This window comes from Thamnophis sirtalis, unplaced genomic scaffold (assembly GCF_051295495.1).
Source record: "Thamnophis sirtalis isolate CommonGarterSnake01/CBP01778 unplaced genomic scaffold, rThaSir2_p1.2 scaffold_9, whole genome shotgun sequence".
Lineage (NCBI taxonomy): Eukaryota > Metazoa > Chordata > Lepidosauria > Squamata > Natricidae > Thamnophis > Thamnophis sirtalis.
In genome coordinates, this window is record NW_028261389.1 from 31,330,408 (window position 1) to 31,352,593 (window position 22,186).

Here is a 22,186-nt window from a genome sequence, read left to right on the forward strand (position 1 = left end):
TACTGTAGCTAAGCATTGCAGTCAACTGACATCGTACTTTACAACTCTATCACTTAGCAACAGAAATTCTTGTCCCAATTAAGATGGTAATCCAAGGACTTTCTGTATTTGTGTCAGCTGCTCTAAGTGTTACTTAATTGTATATATGCCAAAAAGGAACATTTGTTCTTATAATCTGTATATGATCCATGGGAATTGAGGCAGTGGGTAAATTGTTCAAAAATATAAATGGAATTTTCCAGAAATCAGAGATATTTATATCTTTCATTGAATTTTTTTTTCTATGACTTTGGCATTAACCATGAAAAAAAAGTTAATAATGTGGTGGTTTGTTTTGATTGTCTCCTTTTAGACCACATCTTCAAAATAAGTAGCATAATCTAGTAGAAACTGTCCTTTTAATGCTAAGCAAGTACATTTTATATATTTTTGATCATTCACTGTTGCTGTTTCTCTTCTTGCATTCTGTTGCTTCACTAACCTTCAACTGCTACTGATTGGCTAACAACTGCTTCAGCTGACTTTGCCTTTCTCCAATCAAGATGGGTGCCTTGGGGATGAGGCTCCCTGCTCTCCCTTCTCCCCTTCTCCCAACTACAAGCTATCTCCCTCTGGTTCCACATTACCAAACGTCTGCCTTGGGGCAATCGGCTCAGGGCTCAACCCCCAAAACTTCGCTGCTAGACAAGTAAGAAAATCACATTGTTAGTTATATTACTGCTTGGCTATATCCTATATTCATTTTGGAGAGTGGTTTTTTTTCCTCCTGACACATTTTTAATTAAAATGTGTTTTGTTTATGAGAATATACTAAAATAAATCAATACCTATTCAAGAGCCTAATGTTTAATCACTCTTTTTCTCTCTCTTCACCTTAACCCCATTTTCTAATAATTCTGTACATTGCTCTTGTTCCCTTGACTTCTTACTAACACCTTACGGCAAACCTTTATTTAGAGTCAGTAAACAGACTATTGGGAAACACTACGAGAAAAGCTTATTTTCCTCTTGTTCTGAAAATGTAACTTGAAACTAAAAAGTCAGACTAAATTTGTGCAGGGAAGTCTTTTTCTAGATTCCAAATGAAGAGGGCTATTATGTTTTTGTTTCTACTTTTAAAGAAATGAGTGTGATATGAAATCAGCTTCTCGGAAGGGGATAAAGTTGGAAAAGGCTAGTCAGAGCAGAATGAATTTAAGGTAATCAGCATTCATATGCCCCAAATAATGTAGCACATAACTGCACATTGAAATATTCCACGAATAATAATAATTAGTGACTACATATAAAGTATTTATACAGTTAAACTCATAGTTATTGTTCTGTTTTTAGGGTGGCAATCAAGGTCTGTTTGGAAATAGCACAGCACAATCGAGAGGGATGCACCCACCAGTGCAGCCGCTAAACCCTTCCCCCAATATTCGGGCACAAGTGCCTCCTCAGTTTCTTTCCCCCCAGGTAAGTAGCATAAAAACTTGATTGTAAATAATTTTACAACTGGTCTCTGCAGATTGATATAAGAGGTTACAATTAAACAAATGTAAAAGTAGAATTTTGTTCAGTCTGCCTTTTCTCTATATGATTTTATTAAAAGCCAAGTAATAGTTGCACTCACTTTCTCATTAATTCTAAGCAGCAAAGTTGCTTTATTGCAGGGGAGTCAAGCTCAATTTCATTGAGGGCCACATCAGGGTTGCGTTTGACCTTGGGGGCTGGGTGGGTGTGGCTGGGGTGAGTGTTGCCAGCTCATCATGACTCGTGTCGGGAGCACCTGTGGTGGTCCGGGCAGGGCTGGGGGGATCCATTGTCTCCAGCGGAGGAAGGTCTTCCTTCCTTCTTTTTTTTCCATCTTCATTCTTTTTTCTTCTTCCTTGCTCTCTTTCCTTCTTTTTATTTGTCTTTCCCTTTTTCCTTTCCTATCCCTTCTTGGATGCTCAAATGGAAAAAGGGAAACATTTATCGTTTTGTTTTGCTTCCAGGGCCCATTTTTGGCCTGGATGGCGTCCTGTAGCCCTCTGCCAGTGAAAACCAAGCCACCACTGGTTGGTCCTTCGCTGTTTCAAGGGCAGCCCACGAGCCAAGTCTTCGCTGTTTCAAGGGCAGCCCTCCGGGCCAGATACGGTGCCCAGGTCTTGAGTTTGACACCCCTGCTCTATTGCAGTTCTGAACTCAAGATGTTGAATGTGTTTATTCTCCTAGGAGCTGCTTGGAGAGTCCAAGCATGGTTAACTTCAGCTTGCTGCCCAAGGACTGAGTTTAAAGATTGTGTAGCCACGCCTGCTGCTCCCTTTAGAGGCCAGTTTAAAAAACTCAGTCGCCTAAAAGGATGCAGTTGAGGAGCTCCAGTCCTTAAGCATCAGGTTGGACTCTCCAAACAGTGAGATTAGTGTAGTCTTTTCTTATTTTTGTTGTAGAGGTAGAGCTTAGTAGCAGTTAAAGTCTGCAATAGTCCACTGCATTCACTTCCCTGACAATAAGTGCCTGTTCGGTGCAATAGCTATAGTTACTTCCAATTGACAGGCTGCTAGAGGTCTGTTGTGATACTTGAAGTATACTGAGCAGTAAAGTAATGGCCCTGTATTTTAGTTTATACTAACATTTTAAGTTAACTTTGAATAATCTCCACAGTTGAAACAACTATTTTCTTATTCATAAAATGTTTTCTTTGGTTTAATTATCTATGTATTTGTCTACAATTCAAATCCAAATTTTTATCAACTTGCATTATCGGTGCATTATCAGCATTATCATTCTAGCTGCTATTTTTTTCTATCTAGAAATTTCCTTGACAAAGATAGATTTGTCTACCATAATGTTTCAACATGCTGTCAAAAAGTCCTTAATTATCCGTACTAATTATAATTCAGCTTTCTCATTAAAACATTGATTTTAAATACCCAAACTGTTTGTGTATATTTAAATTTTAAAACAAAAAAAATTGAAATACCAAATGAGGGCATATTTAAATCCCCAGAGGCAGGTTATTCCATAATTGGGATATAACTAGAAAAGCATTATATTGTAGGAGATAACTAGTTATTCTGAGCATCCTCCTTTGGGATGAGCAAACTAAATGGATCAGTTCTACCTGAAGTTAGATCTTTAGGTACCAAGCCTTTAAGGATTCTGTAGGTTAAAAGCAGACTATTCCAGGTACCGGAGAATAATCAGGTGCTGTCTGAAATCCAACTAGATGTATGTAATGCCTAGAGTGACCATCATAGTCTGACTTCCCATCAATTGAAGACTCTTGTAAGCAGTGACTCTCTTAATAACCAAGAGGCAACATAACAAAGATTGCTGAGAAGTAAACACTAAATTTAACATCTGGACATTGTGTGTATCATGCCCAAGATTATCTGTGACATGTTCATGGTGGCTATAGACTCCTAAGACCTCCCAGAATCCATCCACCCACAGTAATTGAAGTACCTTACAGTAAAAATTGAGTGATTCCACCAATAGCCCCAAGAGGAGATCCAAGAAATTAGGAAGAGACTTGTAGCAAATTGTGTAATATAGACCAAAATTTAACCCAATGGCCCAGTGTCACGGCTTTACAGTCCATCACCTTTAAAACTGGGCCCCTATAATAAGCTGTAGGAATATACTCTAGCAATATACTCCTTGTTTAGTGACTACCTAAGTTATCTAACGATAATAAAAGGTAATTAGAAAATCATTTTCCAATGCTTGCACACATTTACAACCAAATTTTATGCATTTAATATCAATGTATGCTAGAATGAGATAACTTTATCTGAATGAAATGGTGGCATTTCACTTAAAGACCTGGTCATTGGAACAGTTGCTTAACAGGGTAGGTGTAACATTGAGAAAGGAAGAAGACCTGCATCCAAGACGATGATCAGACGAAAAAAATACAATTTCTTGTAATTGCATTTCAGACTTGATCCTCTCTAGTTCTCTTGAAGATGAAGAGAGTGTCAAGCCTGAGATTCTTTCTCAAGTTACATTTCTGCTTCAGTTTCAAATTTCTTTTGTCTGACTTGTCTTGGTTGTAGTTCTTCTTTCTGCTGTTCAAAATTATCCCTATATTACACTATAACCCCTGACCACTGCCAGAATATCCTGAACAATTATTACTATGTTACATCCCTTGGTTTGAAGATGGAGGCAGTACCAAAACCTGGAGGGACAAATTTTAGAGAGGCAACATCATCACTTTTTCCTAACCAGGACTGAGTAATACATGCCACGTGTGTTCACTCCAGCAAGTTGTGGACAAATGTGATCCTGAGATTTATCTATGATGCTGAGACCACCAGCAATCCAGTTGCCTAGGCACTGGATTGGGTTGAAGTTGCTGGGCCAGAAGAGATCTGTATACCTTCCCCTGGAACAATTTTTCCAGTACATCTTCTCATTCAAGGGTAGCTCTTCTTCTGAGCCTAGAGCTGATCAGATACAATCCACTGTCCAGCTTTTCTCCTGTGTACTGCTTGGAGAGTCCAAGCATGGGTTAAATTCTGTTACACTGCCCAAGGACTGGATTGAAATTCTTGACCACGCCTCCTTGTGTCTTTCATTTACCCAATCTTTGCAGATCAAAATTCAAAACTCATGAGTGACTTAGATCCCATAATAAAAAAAATAGTTCAATTTTATGTTACGTTTTCAAATATATTTACCTTAATATAGTGGATGTGGAATCATTAATCCACAACCTCTCCTCAGCCCAGTTAACTATTCCTGCCAGGTTTCAATAATTCAGTGGTGAGCTGCCTTCCAGCAATTCCTCCTAGGAAGAAAAGTGGTCTTACATTTTAGAAAGTGAAAACGGGTATACCATAAATGATAGTGACTGAGTATTAGGAAACCAACCCTGTATGCTGGCATAAACCTCAATAAATCCCCACAACAATACCTAATGGGGGGGGGGGGGGGAAATGAGCTCTTACCACTTTAGTTTGGCTAAATTTGGTGTATCATTTTTTTAAAAGTACTAAAGTAATTTGGATTTATAAGTGTTTCTAAATAAATGATTTTGTTGTTCTATTACTTTATTGGAAATTTGGGTGTGTGTTTTTTCCTCTTTTCATATAGGTTTCTGCATCCATGCTTAAGCAATTTCCTAACAGTGGTCTGAATCCAGGCCTTTTCAATATGGGGCCCCAACTTTCTCCTCAACAAATTGCTATGTTGAGCCAACTTCCACAGTTTCCTCAGTTTCAGCTTGTAAGTAGCTGTTCTCATATGATGTCCGACTAAATTTTCTTATTCCCCCATTCCTATTCCTGTACATGGGGTGTACTTGAGATAATTTTATTGTGGTTGTGTTTTAAATATATGTTGTAGGAAATACATATATAGACATAGACCTATGCATATGGACAAATCCTTAGTAATAAGTGGATAACAATAGTTTTCCAAACATTAAATTTGAAACTGTAGATATCATTAAAAAAGAATAACTCTATTATGTAAAGCCTTTGATAAATTGGTATTAAACATCAGGCTCTTCTATGATAATGTTTTTAATTGTTTTTGTTTATTTTTGTTATACAAATGTACACTGTCCAATTTAAGCTTGTGCAAAGTAAATTAGTTTCTTTCCTTCATTCATTTGCATTGAAGGCCTGTCAACTGCTCCTCCAGCAGCAGCAGCAGCAGCAGCAGCAACAACAACAACTATTACAAAATCAGAGAAAGATTTCTCAAGCTGTACGACAACAACAGGAACAACAGGTAATGTGTGACCTGTGAAATCTGTCAAGTTAATCAGGAAAGATAATTATTAAGTTTTATTTTATCTAGTATTTCCTCCATGGAACATAATTGAAGGCCACACTACCTTTCATTTAAATATTTTTAAATATTGTCAATACTTTTTCAATACTCAGTAAAACCAAGATCTAATATTGAAATAAATTGAACGTTGCACTGGTTTTAAGAATTTCTTTAAGTAATTGAGAAGCATATAGTAATGATAATTACCATCATGCTCAAGCTAAGGCATTCTATTAAGATTATACAATAATGGATGTATTACTTGAAAGAGAAAATAAATACTTAATCTTAATACTCTTTCCCTTTCCTCCCTGTTTTTTTTAGGTATTCTTCATTTTTTTAAACAAAATGGCCTAGAATCTCATGAACTTGGAAAGTTTAAAAACAATGTTTTGAACCATAATCCTTTGTTTGTATTAAGATAATATACGAATAGGGATTTTTGATTTAAAAAATCATACAAACATTTGCTTTTAGGTTTGATACAAAATAGTCCAAAAATACCTTTGCAACACCAGATTGCCTATGTCTGAGGTCAACCAATTTTTGTTTGTTTCTTTAACTGCAGCTTGCCCGTATGGTAAATGCCCTTCAACAACAGCAAAGACAGCCAGGCATGAAACATTCTCCATCCCATCCAGTTGGACCTAAGCCTCATTTAGACAATATTGTATCTAGTGGTCTAAATGTGGGTCTCTCAGATATGTCAACCAAAGGGCAGATTCCTGGATATAATTCAGGTAAATATTGTAAATATACATAATTTATTATTTCTTTTCATTGTTACATAATAATATTACAACATCAAGTATATACATGCTTGATTTGCTCAAGTTGCTTCTTTACTGAAATTTGCCATATCACATGAAACTCTAGCTTTGGTATCTTTTTCTACTTAGCATTACCTAGCATTATATTTGCTTTATTTTAAAATTATCTTGCTTAATTTGGACTTTTTAATAAATAGTTTATTTGTACAAAGATGTAAACAGGTGATTTAGGACATGTATCATTATAGTCATTCATATGGTTCAAAAATCTAATTAGGAAACACTTTGGAATTAAATTTCAATTAATTATTGAATCCTGTGCAAGTTCTTAAATATTACAGTGGCTTTTTATATTGATATATTTATGGATATGGCCTTTTATAAATATTTAATTTTATGTGTTTTCTCATGAAAATAATGGTATGTCTAAGATAATAGAAACAAAAAAAGTCAGTAACAGTCAAGAAAGTATACTCTGATGTCTAGTTAATGGATGTATACACTGTAAATTTCTATGCATGATGTACTGTTATGATTTTTCCACAATATAAATACACTCATATTTTCATTAAATTCTACCTGTTTGTGATACAGGTTATTCTATATATGCGATGTTTTGTGTTCAAGCCCTGAGCAATACAAAATAAAAAGGAAAGGTTCTGTGTTTTGGTTCCAAAGAATGTTCAATAAGTAAATGCTCCTAGTGAGGAATGAAACCTGACATCTTCTTAATCCATTGTGAGCTCTTCAAAGGGAGATTAGAGAAAAATATAGGAACCTAATCTAGTCACAATTTAGAATTGAAATCCCTAGAAATTCTCAGGATTTAATTCCAGTTTTCCTTTTCTCATCATCTGACTGGGATATAAGTTATATATGTAGATACCGTGTTTCCCCGAAAATAAGACACACCCTGCTAATAAGCCCAATTGGGCTTTTCAGAGCATGCACCATAATAAGCCCTCCCCCAAAAATAAGCCCGCCCCAACTATTTAAGCACATGCACAACTGGTCCTCGCCATTACCACTGCACCACCTATCGGTACAGCTTCCAGGATAAAAAGAGGGCCTGCCGCAGGCCAAGCAAAGTGATTCACGCCCCGTTCCCTCCCGTGCAAAGAGCCCGCCGCAAAAAGAGCAGCAGGCCAGCAATGCAATCACCCCCTCCTGCTTGTTCCCTCTCGCGCAAAAAAACACCGCCCACCCCATCCCAATGGTAAAGGCAGCCTTCCTGGTTCCCTTCCCCACCTCCTCTTTAGCGAGGCAGGTGGGGGGGGAGAGAAGCGAGGCGCACGTCCTAGCGCTACCAGACTGACAGCTCCGCTGCGTTCCTCACCCTTCCGCCCATTGAAGCCCCTTGTAAAAAAAAAACCTCGCGAGTTGAACTCATGGGGTTTTTTTTACAAGGAGATTCACTGGACAAAAGGGCGAGGAACACAATAGACCTGGAAAGGTAAGAGGCGCGCCTCGCGACCCAGCACCGCCCACCTCGCCCCAATGGTAAAGGCAGCCTGCCTGGTTCCCTTCCCCGCCGCCCCTTTACCGAGGGGTGGCAGGTGGGGGGGGGGGGAGAAGCGAGGCATGCCTCTTACCTGTTCAGCCCCGCTGTGTTCCTCGCCCATTCGTCCAGTGAAGCCACTTGTAAAAAAAACCTCGCAAGTTGAATTCACGAGGTTTTTTTTTTACGAAAGGGCAAGGAACGCAGCGGAGTTGTCAGTCTCCCATAGCACTAGGACACACGTCTCGCTTCTCCCCCCCACTGCTACCCCTCACTAAAGGGACGTCGGGGAAGGGAAGCAGCCAGGCCTGCCATTATCATTGGGGCTTGGTGGGAGGTGTTCTTATTGCGTGAGAGGGAATGGGGCATGAGGTGCGTTGCTGGCCTGCCACCTCCCACCCCACCCCCAGTGTAACAGCTGCCTGGCTTGTTCCCTTCCTCAACGTCCCTTTAGAGAGGGGGGGGAGGAGAAGCGAGGCGCGAGTCCTAGCGTGGAATGGGACTGTTCATCCTTCTCTTCCGTTCCCAGCCCTTCCTCATGGGCCTTTGGGAGAGATACTCTTCACCCCGGCCTTTTGGGCTCAAGAGACAGTTAGCCGCCAGCCAGTCAGAGGAAGGGAAGGGAGAAAGAGAGAGGCACGGAGGGAGAAAGTATTTTGTGTCAAGTTTACAATTGCCTCAGGTCCGAGCTAGAAAATCTAATAAATCCTTTGCATTCCCAAATGCTGGGGAATAGCTAATAAATCCTTAGCTATTCCAAAATGCTGGGGAATAGCTAATAAATCCTTAGCTATTCCCCAGCATTTTGGGGTGGGGGGATTGCAAATGATTTATTAGCTATTAGTCAGGTGACTCACAGCGGAGGTGAAGTGTGAAGAGGTGGATGACTGGGGGAGAAACCCTGGGGGCGAAATAGGGCGGGCAAAGGGCAGGAGGAGGACAGTCCCATTCCACGCTAGAACACGTATCTCACAAGTTCAACTTGAGAGGTTTTTTTTTACAAGTGGCTTCACTGGACGAATGGACGAAAAACGCAGCGGGTCTGAACAGGTCAGAGGCACGCCTTGCTTCTCCCCCCCCCCCACCTGCCACCCCTCGCTAAAGGGGCGGCGGGGAAGGGAACCAGGCAGGCTGCCTTTACCATTGGGGTGAGGTGGGCGGTGCTGGGGCGCGAGGCGCGCCTCTTACCTTTCCAGGTCAGTCGCGTTCCTCGCCATTGTGTCCAGGAAAGCCCCTGGTAAAAAAAAGAAAAGAAACCTTCTCGCGACTTCAAGAAGTTTGATAGAACTCGTGAGAAGGGGTTTTTTATTTTTTTTTATTAAGCGGCTTCCCTGGACACAATGGCGAGGAATGTGACGGAACTGGAAAGGTAAAAGGCGCACCTCACTTCTCACCTGCCCCAGAAAATAATAAGCCCTCCCCTATAATAAGCCCAAGGCCATATTTTGTGGATCAAAAAAAAAATAAGACCCTGTCTTATTTTCAGGGAAACACGGTAGTGATGAAGTGTGTTGGATGGGATCAGAGGTTAAATTATTTCCTGCACTCATTAAGTACATATAAGCTATTCAAATAGCTTTCAATAAGCTATTGATAAAAATAGATCGTTGCAAGATTAAAAAATTCTACCACACATAATTCTTTTAAAAATTTATTTATCACTTAAAAACTGGAGTTGATTAAATATAAATGATTAATTGTGTCATTGTGCGTGCAAAATGTTCTAAGTGTGTTTCCTGTCATAATAATGAAAATAATGCTGATAAAGACTTCTATCTGAAATTCTGGGAATTCCTGCTATAGCCACTATTGAAAATACTAGATGGGACAGTACTTTTACTATTCATGTAATTGAGCTACCCCACTAACATGGGAACACCTGGGTTGCGTAGTTGTGTTTGCAGGAAGAAGAAAGTTTGATACTCCATGACTTACAACAGTTCATTTAGTGAACTGTTCAGTTATAACATCTGACTTATGACCATTGCAGCATCTCCATGGTCATGTGATCAAACTTTGGGTGCTTGGCAACTGATTCATATTTATGATGGTTGCAGCGTCCCCTGGGTCATTTGATGACCTTTTGCAATTTTCTGACAAGCATAGTCAATGGGGAAGCCAGATTCATTTAGCAACCCCGTTACTAACTTAACAACTGCAATGATTCACGTAAGAACTGTGACAAGAAAAGGCTGTAAAACGAGGCAAAATTCACTTAACAGCTTAGCAAAAGAAATTTTGGGCTCAATTGTGGTCGTGAGTCAAGAACTGCTTATATTTTTAATGAATATTGGAACATAATTTTACTATTTCAGTTTTTGTATTGTGTTCCTGAATTATCATAGGGTACTAAGTCTTTATGTGATCATTAGGCTGGTATACAGCATGTCCTTTTTTAATGTCAGAATTGCTTACATTATATTAAGGTGCAGCTTAGAGGAAAGAATGAACAATGTTGTTTATACAGATTTATTTCAAATGAGCAGATGTATCTAGGTTTTCCTCATTAGCACTATACCTGTCATCATAGTTGCTCATATATGCATTTAAATACATTGCTGTTTTAAAGGTTTTGGTTCAAATAGCATGGATTATGGCATGGTAGGAGGAAAAGAAACTGGAACAGAATCTCGCTTTAAACAGTGGACTTCTATGATGGATGGCTTGCCACCTGTAGCTTCCCAAGATGCCAGTATGCACAAAAATGGTGAGAAATTAGATTGTCAGAAATCCTTAGTGATACATTCAAAATGAAACTTCTTTTTGCCAGTGAAATACCTGTTAGAATAACCTGAACATACTATGATAATATGCTTTGAGTCCAGTAGCTTTTGTTTAAACTAGATCTGATTTTTAATAGATCAAACTTCAGATAAATTTATTTATTAATTTATTAAATGTATATTCCACCAATTTTGCCATCGAGCAACTCTAGATAAAATATACTTGTAGCATTCAATTCTACTTTCTACTTGTACGGCCTGCTGTGAATGAATTTATTCCAGCTTTCATATGTATCCATGGCACGTCAGCTACATTTCAATGCACTGAATTACATAATAGCACTGGTAACAATATTATGATAGCCTCTGCTACCAGCCTGATCATCTGCTATCAGAACATATTTTTCTTCTGTTTTCCAGGGACAATTGTGCCCCCTGGAAAAGCCCGAGGGGGATCTCCCTATAACCAATTTGATATAGTTCCTGGCGACCCACTGGGCAGCCATACAGGTCCTGCTGGTGATAGTTGGCTACCAGCCAAATCCCCACCAACCAGTAAAATTGGAAGCAAATCCAGCAATGCCAGCTGGCCACCAGGTAATTTCAGTGTGCTCTATGAATGAGTAGATGGAAAAGGAATGATATCCTTGTTTATATGTTAACTTATTTGTACAGTTTTGACTGTTGAGCAAACACTGTTTTTTGATTCCAAGTCTTCCACTAATTGACCATCTGAGTTTGTATAAAATTGTTTAAAGTTATGAATAAGCTTTTGTATATTCAAGTTCAAAGAATTGTTTACTACAGTTTACCAAATTATTTAGTATTATCCCATGATACTTAGTTACAAGTTAGCTGAAGCTGCTGATTTGAATACAAAAAATAAGCTGACATAAATCTTGAGGCCAGACAAGTCGTCATATAGGAGAACAAGGTTTACTAATCTTAATTGCAAAGGAACCAATTGTTTCTTAATGGGGCTAAAATTGTCTTCCTGTATCAAGAGTTTAGTTTTTCTTTTCATCTGCATCATCTTTTCTATGACATACTCCTTGATTTATATCTCTGTTACTGATTTCTTCCCACTAGGTAATTGTGCAGTTTATCAGATATACCATAATATATGTTAACTACTCTCTTTTGGAGTGAGCAATGTTATATACAAAACACAGAAAGAAATGTGAGACCTAATATATCAAAAATTGAGAGCCTTAAAAGCCAATTTGGTACAGTACTGAAGGTGTTGGCCTAGACCGGCGATGGCGAATCTTTTTGGGCTCCCGTGCCAAAAGCAGGGAGAGCACAATGGGGTCGTACACAGGCATGCCATACCCATAATGCTATGCGCACAATCCCCTTGCGCATGCATGCGTGCACACCCTGCGCATGCGCGCGTGACCCCCTCCTTTGGCCCACGATAGACCCATTTTCCCCCTTCCCCAGGCTCCAGGAGCTTTCAAGGAGCTTGGGGAGGGCGAAAACAGCCTCCCCCACCCTCCCGAGGCTCTTTGCTGTCTCCCGGACTGCACTGGGGGCAACTGAATAGCCTGCTCTTGGAAATGGAGGCTGTGGCCGATGGGCTTGGCCCTGGGCTCTTGCTCTGCCTGTCTGGGGAAACAGAGGCCAGGGAGGAATATAAAGGCCATTTTGGACCCAGCACCTTCCACTTAACATCCACAGCAGCAGCACTGGCTGCTCCCCACTGACTTCGGGGGCAACAGAATAAAGTGCTCCTCTTGGTGGGGTGGCCGAGCTGGCCCATGCCGGGCCCAAAGCCTCGCGATCACCCCGCCCAGCGCACAGACTTTGTCTCTATTGCGGCCTGTGAAGGCCTGTGCTTTGGCCAGCTGATGCCCTGGGGGACCCACTTCATGGCTCCATGTTCCTGACCTGGGTTATGGGGCAACCCCGGGCAGCCCCTACAATGCTGTTGCCACCGCTGCCTCTGCTGGGCTTGTTGCCTACATCCATGCTGCCGCCTCAAATCCCAGAAGTCATTCCGCCTGTTCCATCAGATGCACCAGAAGCATTTGCAATCAGTGTCTGCCCCGCCCACCTCCCCCACGACGGCTTCTTCTTCTGGCTGCTCCAGCATCCCAACCAGAAGCAGCACTGTGACAGCTGCCGACAGCGAGGAGGCAGCAATGGCAAGGACGGGCAAGGGCTTTCCTTCCTCCCCACTCAAGTGGGCTACTTGAACAGCTCCAGCCCATGGCTCCGCAATCCAGAGTGCTGCTGCTTCCATGGCTCCATGGGCTGGAGCTGTGCAAGAAGCCTGCTCGGGAGGGAGGGAGGGAAGCCCAGGCCTGACCATTATTGCCACCGCCACCCCTTTGCCCCTGGTACCGGGACGTCGCCAAGGGGCTAGCAGGCCCTCAGCGGTGTTTTTATGCGGGTAGCTCACCTCCCCGCCAGCAGCTCCTCTGCCAGCATTCTGGCTGGAAGCGGAAGCGCAACAGCCGCTGTTAGGGAAGGGACGAAGGAGTGACAGTCACCTGTTCTCGCCACCGCCTCCCTTTCTCCCCTGGTAACGGTGACTGTTGCACTGCTGCTTCCAGCTGGGATGCTGGCAGAGGAGCTGTTGGCAGGGAGGCAAGCTACCCTCATAAAGACGCCACAGAGGGCCTGGCTTGCTGACAGAGCAGCTGCGGTGGTTGCCCGGTTGCTCCTGCCCTTCCCCTTGTGGCTGCAGCTGCTGCTCTTCTGGGGTGCCCAAGCCGCCCAGGCACTCCAGACTGTGATCCTCATCAGAGCTGCGGGTTGGACCTGTGCAAGTAGCCCGCTCAGGTGGGGATGGAGGAAAGCCCGTCCTTGCTGCTGCTGCCCCCTCGCCCCCAGCAGCTGTCACAGTGTGTCATAGTCTGGTTAGTGTGGGAGTGGCTGCAGGGGCCGACTGGCCCCTCCTGCCCTTCCCTTTGTGGTTGCCGCTGCTTTTCTGGGGTGCCCAAGCCAGCCAGGCACTTGGGACCGCAAATGAGCCATGGGCTGGATGGCTGGGGCCATGCAAGAAGCCCGCTCAGCCGGGGAGAGAGGGAATCCCCAACCACAGCTCTGTTCCACTAAGAAGCGATGGCCAGGAACCCTCTCCGCGTCTTTTGGCACGTGCAGCCGTTGCTCTTCCTGTTGCTGGTTTTTGCGTGTGCATGCGCACCAGGAACCAGATCACCAAATGGCCGACACGCAGGTGCACCCTGGAAACAAAAAGATCATTTTCCTGATGTGCGCATGCGCACCAAGAGGCTCCATTTCTGCTTTCTGGCACGCCAGTGCGCATGAAGACCAGCTGGCTGCTGCGCATGAACCCGGAAGAGCAACAGGTGATGGCTCCGCGTGCCAGGAGAAATGGTTCTGTGTGCCACTTCCGCCACGCGTGCCATAGGTTCGCCATCACGTGTCTAGACTGAGTTTTAGTCGCACCTTGGACATGAAAGCTGACTGGGTGACTTTGTACCAGTCACACTTTCTCTTCCAACTCACCTCACAAGGTGATTATTCTGGGAAAAATAGGAGAATGAAAGAGTATTGATTGGTTCTCTGTCTTGAGTTGTATATGAAAAAAAAGCAGGATAAAAATATTTTTTGTAAAAAGGTCAGACATAAGAAAACAGGGAGATAACTGAACTAGTTTATATCTATACTGTTAGGTAAGCTCCCTGTTGGGAGAGTGAGTGCGTTCAGAGAAGCGTTGTGAGAATTGTGTTGGAGAACACACAAACCAGCATACAAAGACACTGCAGTTTAAAAAGGCTTTTACTTTCGTGGAAATAGAGGTATCAGAGTCCATCAAATAGTCCAAGTCATACACATATAAGACAGTCATTCATCAATGTCTTTCAGTTAAGGGATAATCCAAATAACATAATCCATAATCATACAATCAGTTCAGTACTCAAAGTTTGCTACCAATTGCAAAACTTACAATAGCTCACGGCACTTTCTAACAGCCAGCTTCCACAAAACTCAGATCAGATCAGCCCAGCATCTAATGAAACAGAGAGCTAACAGTCATTCTGGCTCCCTCTTATGGCCGATTGAGGAAAACAGCAACCAATCACATTTTACAGTATGATTTAAAGAAATAGGTATAGCATTGTTGCATGGTTTATATATTGCCAAGCCAACCGTTAGATTATATTCCTAACAGATACCCCACATTTGTAACCTTACAAACCATCCTTGATTCCATCATGTTCATACACAACTGCAGACATTCTCTTTTGATCTTTTAGAGTTTATCAAACTACTCATTCAAAATAGTTGAATAAATCATGTTATAAAGGAGATAAAACAGACCAATGTCACTGTCTCTTAGCTCTAGGAAGAAGGAAATATTAAACTATTTCCAAAAATGTTTCCCAAACTACAAGAAGATGTCCTTCTCATCACCAGGAGTCAAAGGTGATTTGATGGATCATAATATAGCAATATTGGAGTATCATCACCAACAGTCAGCTCCATATATTCCTATGGGGTTAATTTATTCCTAAGGCTTTTCGAGTCATAAATAACATGTAATTTTGGGGATACCTGATTGAATTAAATAGTGGTGTTAACTACATCGTATTATGCATATACACAAACCACTCTTGAATAATACAATATTTATTTAGGATGTTCAGTTCAGTAATTCTGGAAGGAAGGGAGAAAATACCTTGGTGAGATTTTGTGGCATAATTGTGTCATCACATTTGCAATCAATTTTTTTAAAAAATTAATATATTTTATCTGTACTAATACAGGTTTTTTTTCAAACTTATAGTATTTTGAGATAGATACATAATTCTGCTTATTGCAGAATACAGAGTCTTATTGAAACAACATCATAAACACATTATTTTAAACAGTAGTATTTATTGTTTTGTTTCAGAATTTCAGCCAGGAGTGCCGTGGAAAGGTATTCCAAACATTGATCCTGAATCTGACCCTTATGTGACCCCAGGAAGTGTGCTGGGAGGTACAGTCACAGCCCCCATTGTAGATACCGATCACCAACTTCTGCGGGATAACAGCACAGGTTTGCAGGATTGTAATAGCTATTTTATAGTTGCCAGGATTGGAGCCATGCGCAATACAGATAGTCCTCGACTTACAACAGTTCATTTAGTGACCGTTCAAAGTTAACAACAGTACTGAAAAAGGTGATTTATGACTGTTTTCACACTTATGGCCTTTGTAGCATCACCATGTTCATGTGATTAAAATTCAGATGCTTGGCAATTAACTCATCATTATGCCCATTGCTGTGTCCCAAGGTCATGTGATCACCTTTTGACAAGCAAAATCAATGGGGAAGCCAGATTCACTTAGCATCCGTGTTACTAACTTATCAACTGTGGTGATTCACTTAACAATTGTGACGAGAAAGGTTGAGAAATGGGGCAAAACGCACTTAACAAATGTCTTACTTAATAACAGAAATTTTGGGGTCGATTGTGATCGTAAGTCGAGGACAACCTGTACAAGTAATAGCCTATTTGTTAATTGGCTAATTATGGGAAGAAGAGATTTATTTACTGAGAAGAAAGGTTTATTTGATTTATATTCTCCCTTTACTTATGCCAATTCAAGGTGGTATATATAGTGCTCGTTTCTCCTATTTTTCCCACAGTAAGAATCCTATAAGATAGGTTGGTCTGAATGAGTGGGCCAAAGATTTCTGATGCTTTAACTTTTTTCCAAGTGCTGATTCTTCACTGCAGCTCCCCCCCCCCCCCCGGTTGTCTTATGTGACTAGTTTTAAAACATGTTGCAATGGGGAGGAAAGCGGGGGTGGAGGCTTGTCTGGGAGTGTGGCATGTTGGCATAAGTGAAAAATTGAGCATTGCCGTACAAGATAATACAAACTGGAAATTTTGTTTTATCTCTTAACTTACAAAATATAAATTCTGAGATTTGAAAGCTGCTATGATTCTAATTAGTAAGGCATATACACACATGCAAACAATTTTGACATGTTATATTAAGTGTCATTTATAGAAAGTTTTTTTTTTCAAATTTGAAGATCATTGAGTTTTCCTCTCCTTTCCTTTCCTTCCATAGGGTCTAATTCTTCCCTCAACACCTCGCTGCCTTCACCTGGTGCCTGGCCCTACAGTGCCTCTGACAATTCTTTCACAAATGTTCATAGCACTTCAGGTATGTGTCTTTATATTTTCGACCCAAGTAAGGGAATAAAAGATAAGTGAATATCTATCTATCTTATCACAATAAAAATACAAAATTACAATTAAAAGATGGGAGGGGAGGGAACAAAATATCCAAGGGGGAAGCTGACATCTACTATTAGTCCATCATTTGCCTCCAACATGATTTAATGGGCTCTCCTATAAAACAAAAGAATAATTGTTTGCTTAAGGGTAATGTATAGAATGTAATAATGAAGCTAGTAACAAAATAAAGACATTTAAGAAGTACCAACAATGAATATCTTGTACTTAACTGAAGCAGAAACTTCATCACATCCCTTTAGCAAATTTTGGAAGTTGGAAAGAAATATAGCCTGGAATAATGTACATGTTGGAGGATTGGTGTTCTTTTGTGTGGGAAATTCTGTCAAGTAAAAAGAAATACCGCATATATAATGTCTATTTTCTTCAAATCTTCGACCACTCCCTCCAAAAAGCATGAAGTAGTTGTCGAAGAGTCAGGGACATCTTGTTATGGAAGAAAATCATGAAGTAGCCAGAGACTTGCCTTTATTTTTTTTCTTAGCCAAATGTAGAGTGAGGAAAGATGACATAGATGTGTTGCTTCAGATTTTTTTAAAAAAAAACAAGCATTTTAAATAGTCTGACAAAAACAAAACTTAGTTTGTGATGTATTTATTAATGACTTACCGTATTTTTTAGAGTATAAGACGCATCTTTTTCCCTCAAAAAAGAGATTGAAAATCTGGTTGTGTCTTATACAATGAATACAGCATTTTCGGCCTCCCGAAACCCCGCCCCTTTACCAAAATGGCCATGCAAAGCCTGTAGAAGGCTTTCAGAGAGCTCCTGAGGGCTGGAGAAGGTAGAAATTAGTGAAAAATGGGCCATTTTTTGCTCAATTTTGCCCTCCCCCAGGAGTACTCTACAAGCCTCCTAAAGGCTATGCATGCACTTTTTTTAACAAAAAAGAGCCTGTTTTGGTAAAAAAAAAATGGACATTTTTTGCTTGTTTGGGGGGGGCATTCCCCAGGAGCACTCTGCAAGCCCCCTAAAGGCTATTCATGCCCTTTTGGGGGTGTTTTTGGGAGGGTTGCAGAGTGCAAAAACTTTTTTTTTTTTAATTTGCCTCTTCAAAACCTTGGTGCGTCTTATACTCTGAAAAAATATGGTAGTTATCACCTTTTCCTTTTGTCCGTTTCAGCAAAATTCAATGATTACAAATCAACATGGTCCCCAGATCCCATAGGACCTAATCCCGCTCACCTCTCTACCAAGTTATGGAAAAACCATATTTCCTCAAGAAACACTACAGGGCTGCCACGCCCACCTCCTGGTCTGAGTAATCCGAAAACATCCTCTCCTTGGAGCAGCACAGTGCCCCGCTCACTCAGGGGGTGGGGTGCGCAGGATTCAAGGCTTGCCTCTGGTGAATACTTTTTTTAGAATTATTATAACCCAAAGAAGGGTGTATTAATAGATCAGTAAAGAAATTTTTAAGTTGGTTCAATGAAAAACTATCTAATCTATAAAACAATTGAAACTTTATTGAGAAAATAGAATGAGAAAAAAATCATGACAATTCTAGAAATATTGATGATGTAAGAAATAAGTAAATATGTGTGTTTTTGAAGTAATCTGTGCAATCATGCATATGAGGTTTGAAAGCGTGCAAACAAAGTTATTTTGAATACACACAGGTGCAAATAAAAATGTTTGGTGGAAGCTCACCATCAACATTTAGTATTTTTATTTAGAAAAATGCTGACATGAACTTTTCCTTATCTTCTGTAATAATGGAAGCAAATGGATAATACCCAATGCACAGGAAACCCATTCCCACCCCTGGGTCAGAGCCCAGCCTTTGCTTGAGCCACTAGAAATTGTACACTACTTTCTGATATTGGATGTTAATATTTATTTTAGTTTAATCTAATTACAGCCCTACTCTTTTTGGGAATGATTAAATGTTCTTATTCCTTTGCAGTAAGATAGACGCACAGAAAGTAAAGAAAACTTATTTCCATACCTTTTGTGTAATGCTCATGTGTGTCTAATGAAGCTTCCACTTTCCTTTCCACTGCAGACATTGTGCATTACTCTTGGCTTTAGCATCAATAGCTGCTGCAGTGATTTGTTAAGAACAGGTCAGCAAGAAAGGATTGGGGAGCCTTAGTTCTTTAACTATTGGGTCTTTGAGGTGGGCTTGTCACGAAAGAAAGAAAAACCCTTTCAGCTAGTAATAAAATGTTGTTAATATTGATCTGGTTGCTAAATTCCCTGCAGGTGATCACTTGGAACAGTTGCAGATAAACAACCTGTCTTTCTAGTTTAACTATGTTGGCAAGTTAAATAGTTCCTATAAATATTAATATGTATTTTGTTTCCAAATTATAAATTAAGATGAATACAAATGCTTGCTGTTTTAATAATTTTGCAGCCTCTACTTGGAGTGATGGTGGTTCTGTACGTCCCAGCTACTGGCTGGTTCTTCACAATCTCACTCCGCAGGTATTTCTACTTTCATCTCCCTTTTTCTTACTAAATCTGGTACAATATTGTATTGTGTTTTTTTAAAAGGCCTTAGCCCTGTATTATATGACAATGCTTAAAAACCGAAGAAATTGTTCTTAAGTTCAGATTTATCACTGTTATTTCCAGTTCTGTAGCCAGTCATAACTGCCAGTTTCCTCCCTCTTTTTTCCTTAGTGAGATTATAGAATATTTCTAGTACAGCTGCCAAAATGTTTTTGAACTTCTGTTAGAATAACTGCCTGAATATGCCTGATTTTAATTCTTTATTATAACTTTATCTTAGGTAATTCCAACCAATCACAATTATGCAGATTCCTTCTTTGTATGCATTTAAGAGTCCATGAACTGCCACTCAGTGTGAAAGATTGCTTAAGACTGGCTTAAATTAGGTCTTGTCACATGATAACAATGCAGGCACTTGATGCCTGGCTTGCAATTACAATGGCACAGTGAGCCACATTCGCACAATTTCCAACATTTCCTGCCATCTTCCCACAAGCAAAGTCAATGAGGAAGCTGGCAGGAAGCCACTCCTTTTCTGCTCCTTTTTTGCCCACCCACATCATAGTGCCTATCCATGGTACCGACCACCATGGTTTAGCACCCACCTGCACACCATAGTATATGCCTAGAGCACATGCACTCCTGCCCACCTGAAGCTCTTATCTGTTAGCTTACTTGCCTGGTACTCCTGCCTCTTTGTGCTTAATAACCCACACAATCCTGCGACTATGAGAGCAACTAGGACTGCCCTTGCTAAGCAATGTAGTCATGTGATATTGTGCATTATAGCCACTTTGCTTAATGACAGAAATTCAGGTCCTAGTTGCTGTTGTAACTCAAGGACTACCTGTACAATATGCTGACTGATTGTTCTTTGTTCTATATATTACTTCTAGTATGTTTAAAGAGGAAAAAACCTCAGTCTCTTTATTTTGCTATTCTTTTTAAGATTGATGGGTCAACTTTAAGGACCATCTGCATGCAGCATGGTCCATTGCTGACATTCCATCTCAACCTGACCCAAGGCACCGCCCTTATCCGGTACAGCACCAAGCAGGAGGCAGCTAAGGCCCAGACTGCACTGCACATGTGAGTTTTGCAACAATCTACAAACATTCATTGACTTTCTTTGTCACTATATAACATTCCTGGCTCATTTGTTTCATCTATGCAGTCTTCAGTTAGGACTGACAATTGCAGAAGAGTTTCTTGGAATAGAGACGGCCCTAGTATGCTGTGCTTTTAGAACTTGCTTTTAACAGTGTGTGTAGACCAGAGAGATGGGTGAAAACCATATTTAGCTTCCTTCTTGATAAAGTTTATCATTGTACAAATGCATTCATCCTTAAGATAACCAATTTAAAATTTGGGAAATTAGCAACGCTGAGATTTTAATTGCCATTCCTATAGATGTTTTACTTGAATTAATTGCAAATCAAAATTAATATTCGAAGTTTTCCCAGATAGGATGATATATTGCTCTTCTCACTACAATTGCAGTTGTAGAAATGCCATAGAATATTCAAAAGTCACTTAGAATTATGAATTGGGATTTGTAATATTACTTTTGTGTCGTAAGTGGTTAGTATTATAGAATCAAAACAGCCTTACTTTTTATAGAATAAAAATAGCCTTACTTTTAAATGGTTGTCATAAAGCTGTCAAGAGGAACAAGTACCCATGATTTTACCAATCTTCTTAATGCAGTATAGTTGAAACATTTGGAACTTTCTCTATGATTGAAAATTGTTTATCTGGGAAGCGATAAACCCTTATTTAAGAAAAATTATGGCATGGAAAATTGGTTGGAAATTTTCCTTCCTCATTAATATAATGAAACATTGTTTGGCAGTAGATTCAAAACAACTAAAGGAGGTATATCATATTTTCTAATTAAGTTATAACTTTGCAATTGCACAATTTAGTGATAGTCACTGGCTTAGATGGTGTAAGTAGAGAATTATGTAATTTAATGAGCAGAAACATACTTTTTCTGAATAAGGTACTGCCCCTAGTTGAACAAGGAATATTGTATCTTGCTTATGGACTTTTCAAAGGAATCTTACAAGTTACTTTAGAAAAAAGATGTTGAACTAGATATAGTTTGGTGTAGTTAAGTAAAACTATTTTAATACAATATTTTGAAAAGAAGTAGGGGGCTACTTTGTCCTCTGACGGAACTACTCTAAACTGTACACAAAGTCCATTTAATGACCTTCTAGTAGTTGATAATTACTGAAAAAGCAAACAAATCTTTCTGTTAATGATGTAAGTCTTTTGAAAGGCTGAAATAGCATTCTCTATACTAGTTTTGAAATATTTTAGTCACATTTTAATTATATTAACTGGTTTGAAATTAACAGAAATCCCCAAAGATTTTAAATGATTTGTATAAGATAGTCACTTGCTTATTTCTAATTATATTTCCACAGGTGTATAGTATAAATAAACACTGGTGGGTGGGTGGGTGGATAGGTAGGTAGGTACGTAGGTAGGTAGGTAGGTAGGTAGGTAGGTAGGTAGGTAGATAGATAGATAGATAGATAGATAGATAGATAGATAGATAGATAGATAGATAGATAGATAGATAGATAGATAGATAGATAGATAGATAGATAGATAGATAGATAGAGGGATTCTTGCTTGGTTGTTTTCTTGCAGGTGTTTCATTACCCAAACTAGGTAACATCATCAGTGCAAGTAAAGAGTGGGGTTTGCCTCCCTCAGTTTATATTCTAGTGGCTTGTCCTGTCATTGTTG

At 40.1% G+C, this 22,186-nt stretch overlaps 1 protein-coding gene across 6 annotated transcripts in view; it reads left to right on the forward strand.

The window, feature by feature from the left end:
* Positions 1-22,186, forward strand: part of TNRC6B (trinucleotide repeat containing adaptor 6B) — a 132,925-nt gene that overhangs the window by 95,719 nt on the left and 15,020 nt on the right. For 3 of the 6 annotated variants that reach the window (XM_014061310.2, XM_014061311.2, XM_014061312.2), the window contains 12 exons: positions 518-688; positions 1,333-1,458; positions 5,068-5,199; positions 5,599-5,709; positions 6,320-6,491; positions 10,589-10,726; positions 11,163-11,339; positions 15,610-15,756; positions 16,782-16,877; positions 18,093-18,317; positions 19,329-19,399; positions 20,376-20,515. In XM_014061310.2, coding sequence (XP_013916785.2) covers positions 518-688; positions 1,333-1,458; positions 5,068-5,199; positions 5,599-5,709; positions 6,320-6,491; positions 10,589-10,726; positions 11,163-11,339; positions 15,610-15,756; positions 16,782-16,877; positions 18,093-18,317; positions 19,329-19,399; positions 20,376-20,515 — 1,706 coding nt within the window. Of the gene's footprint in view, positions 1-517; positions 689-1,332; positions 1,459-5,067; positions 5,200-5,598; positions 5,710-6,319; positions 6,492-10,588; positions 10,727-11,162; positions 11,340-15,609; positions 15,881-16,781; positions 16,878-18,092; positions 18,318-19,328; positions 19,400-20,375; positions 20,516-22,186 lie in introns of those variants that run through there. The other 3 variants (XM_014061314.2, XM_014061313.2, XR_015697723.1) reach the window with 3 other exon arrangements.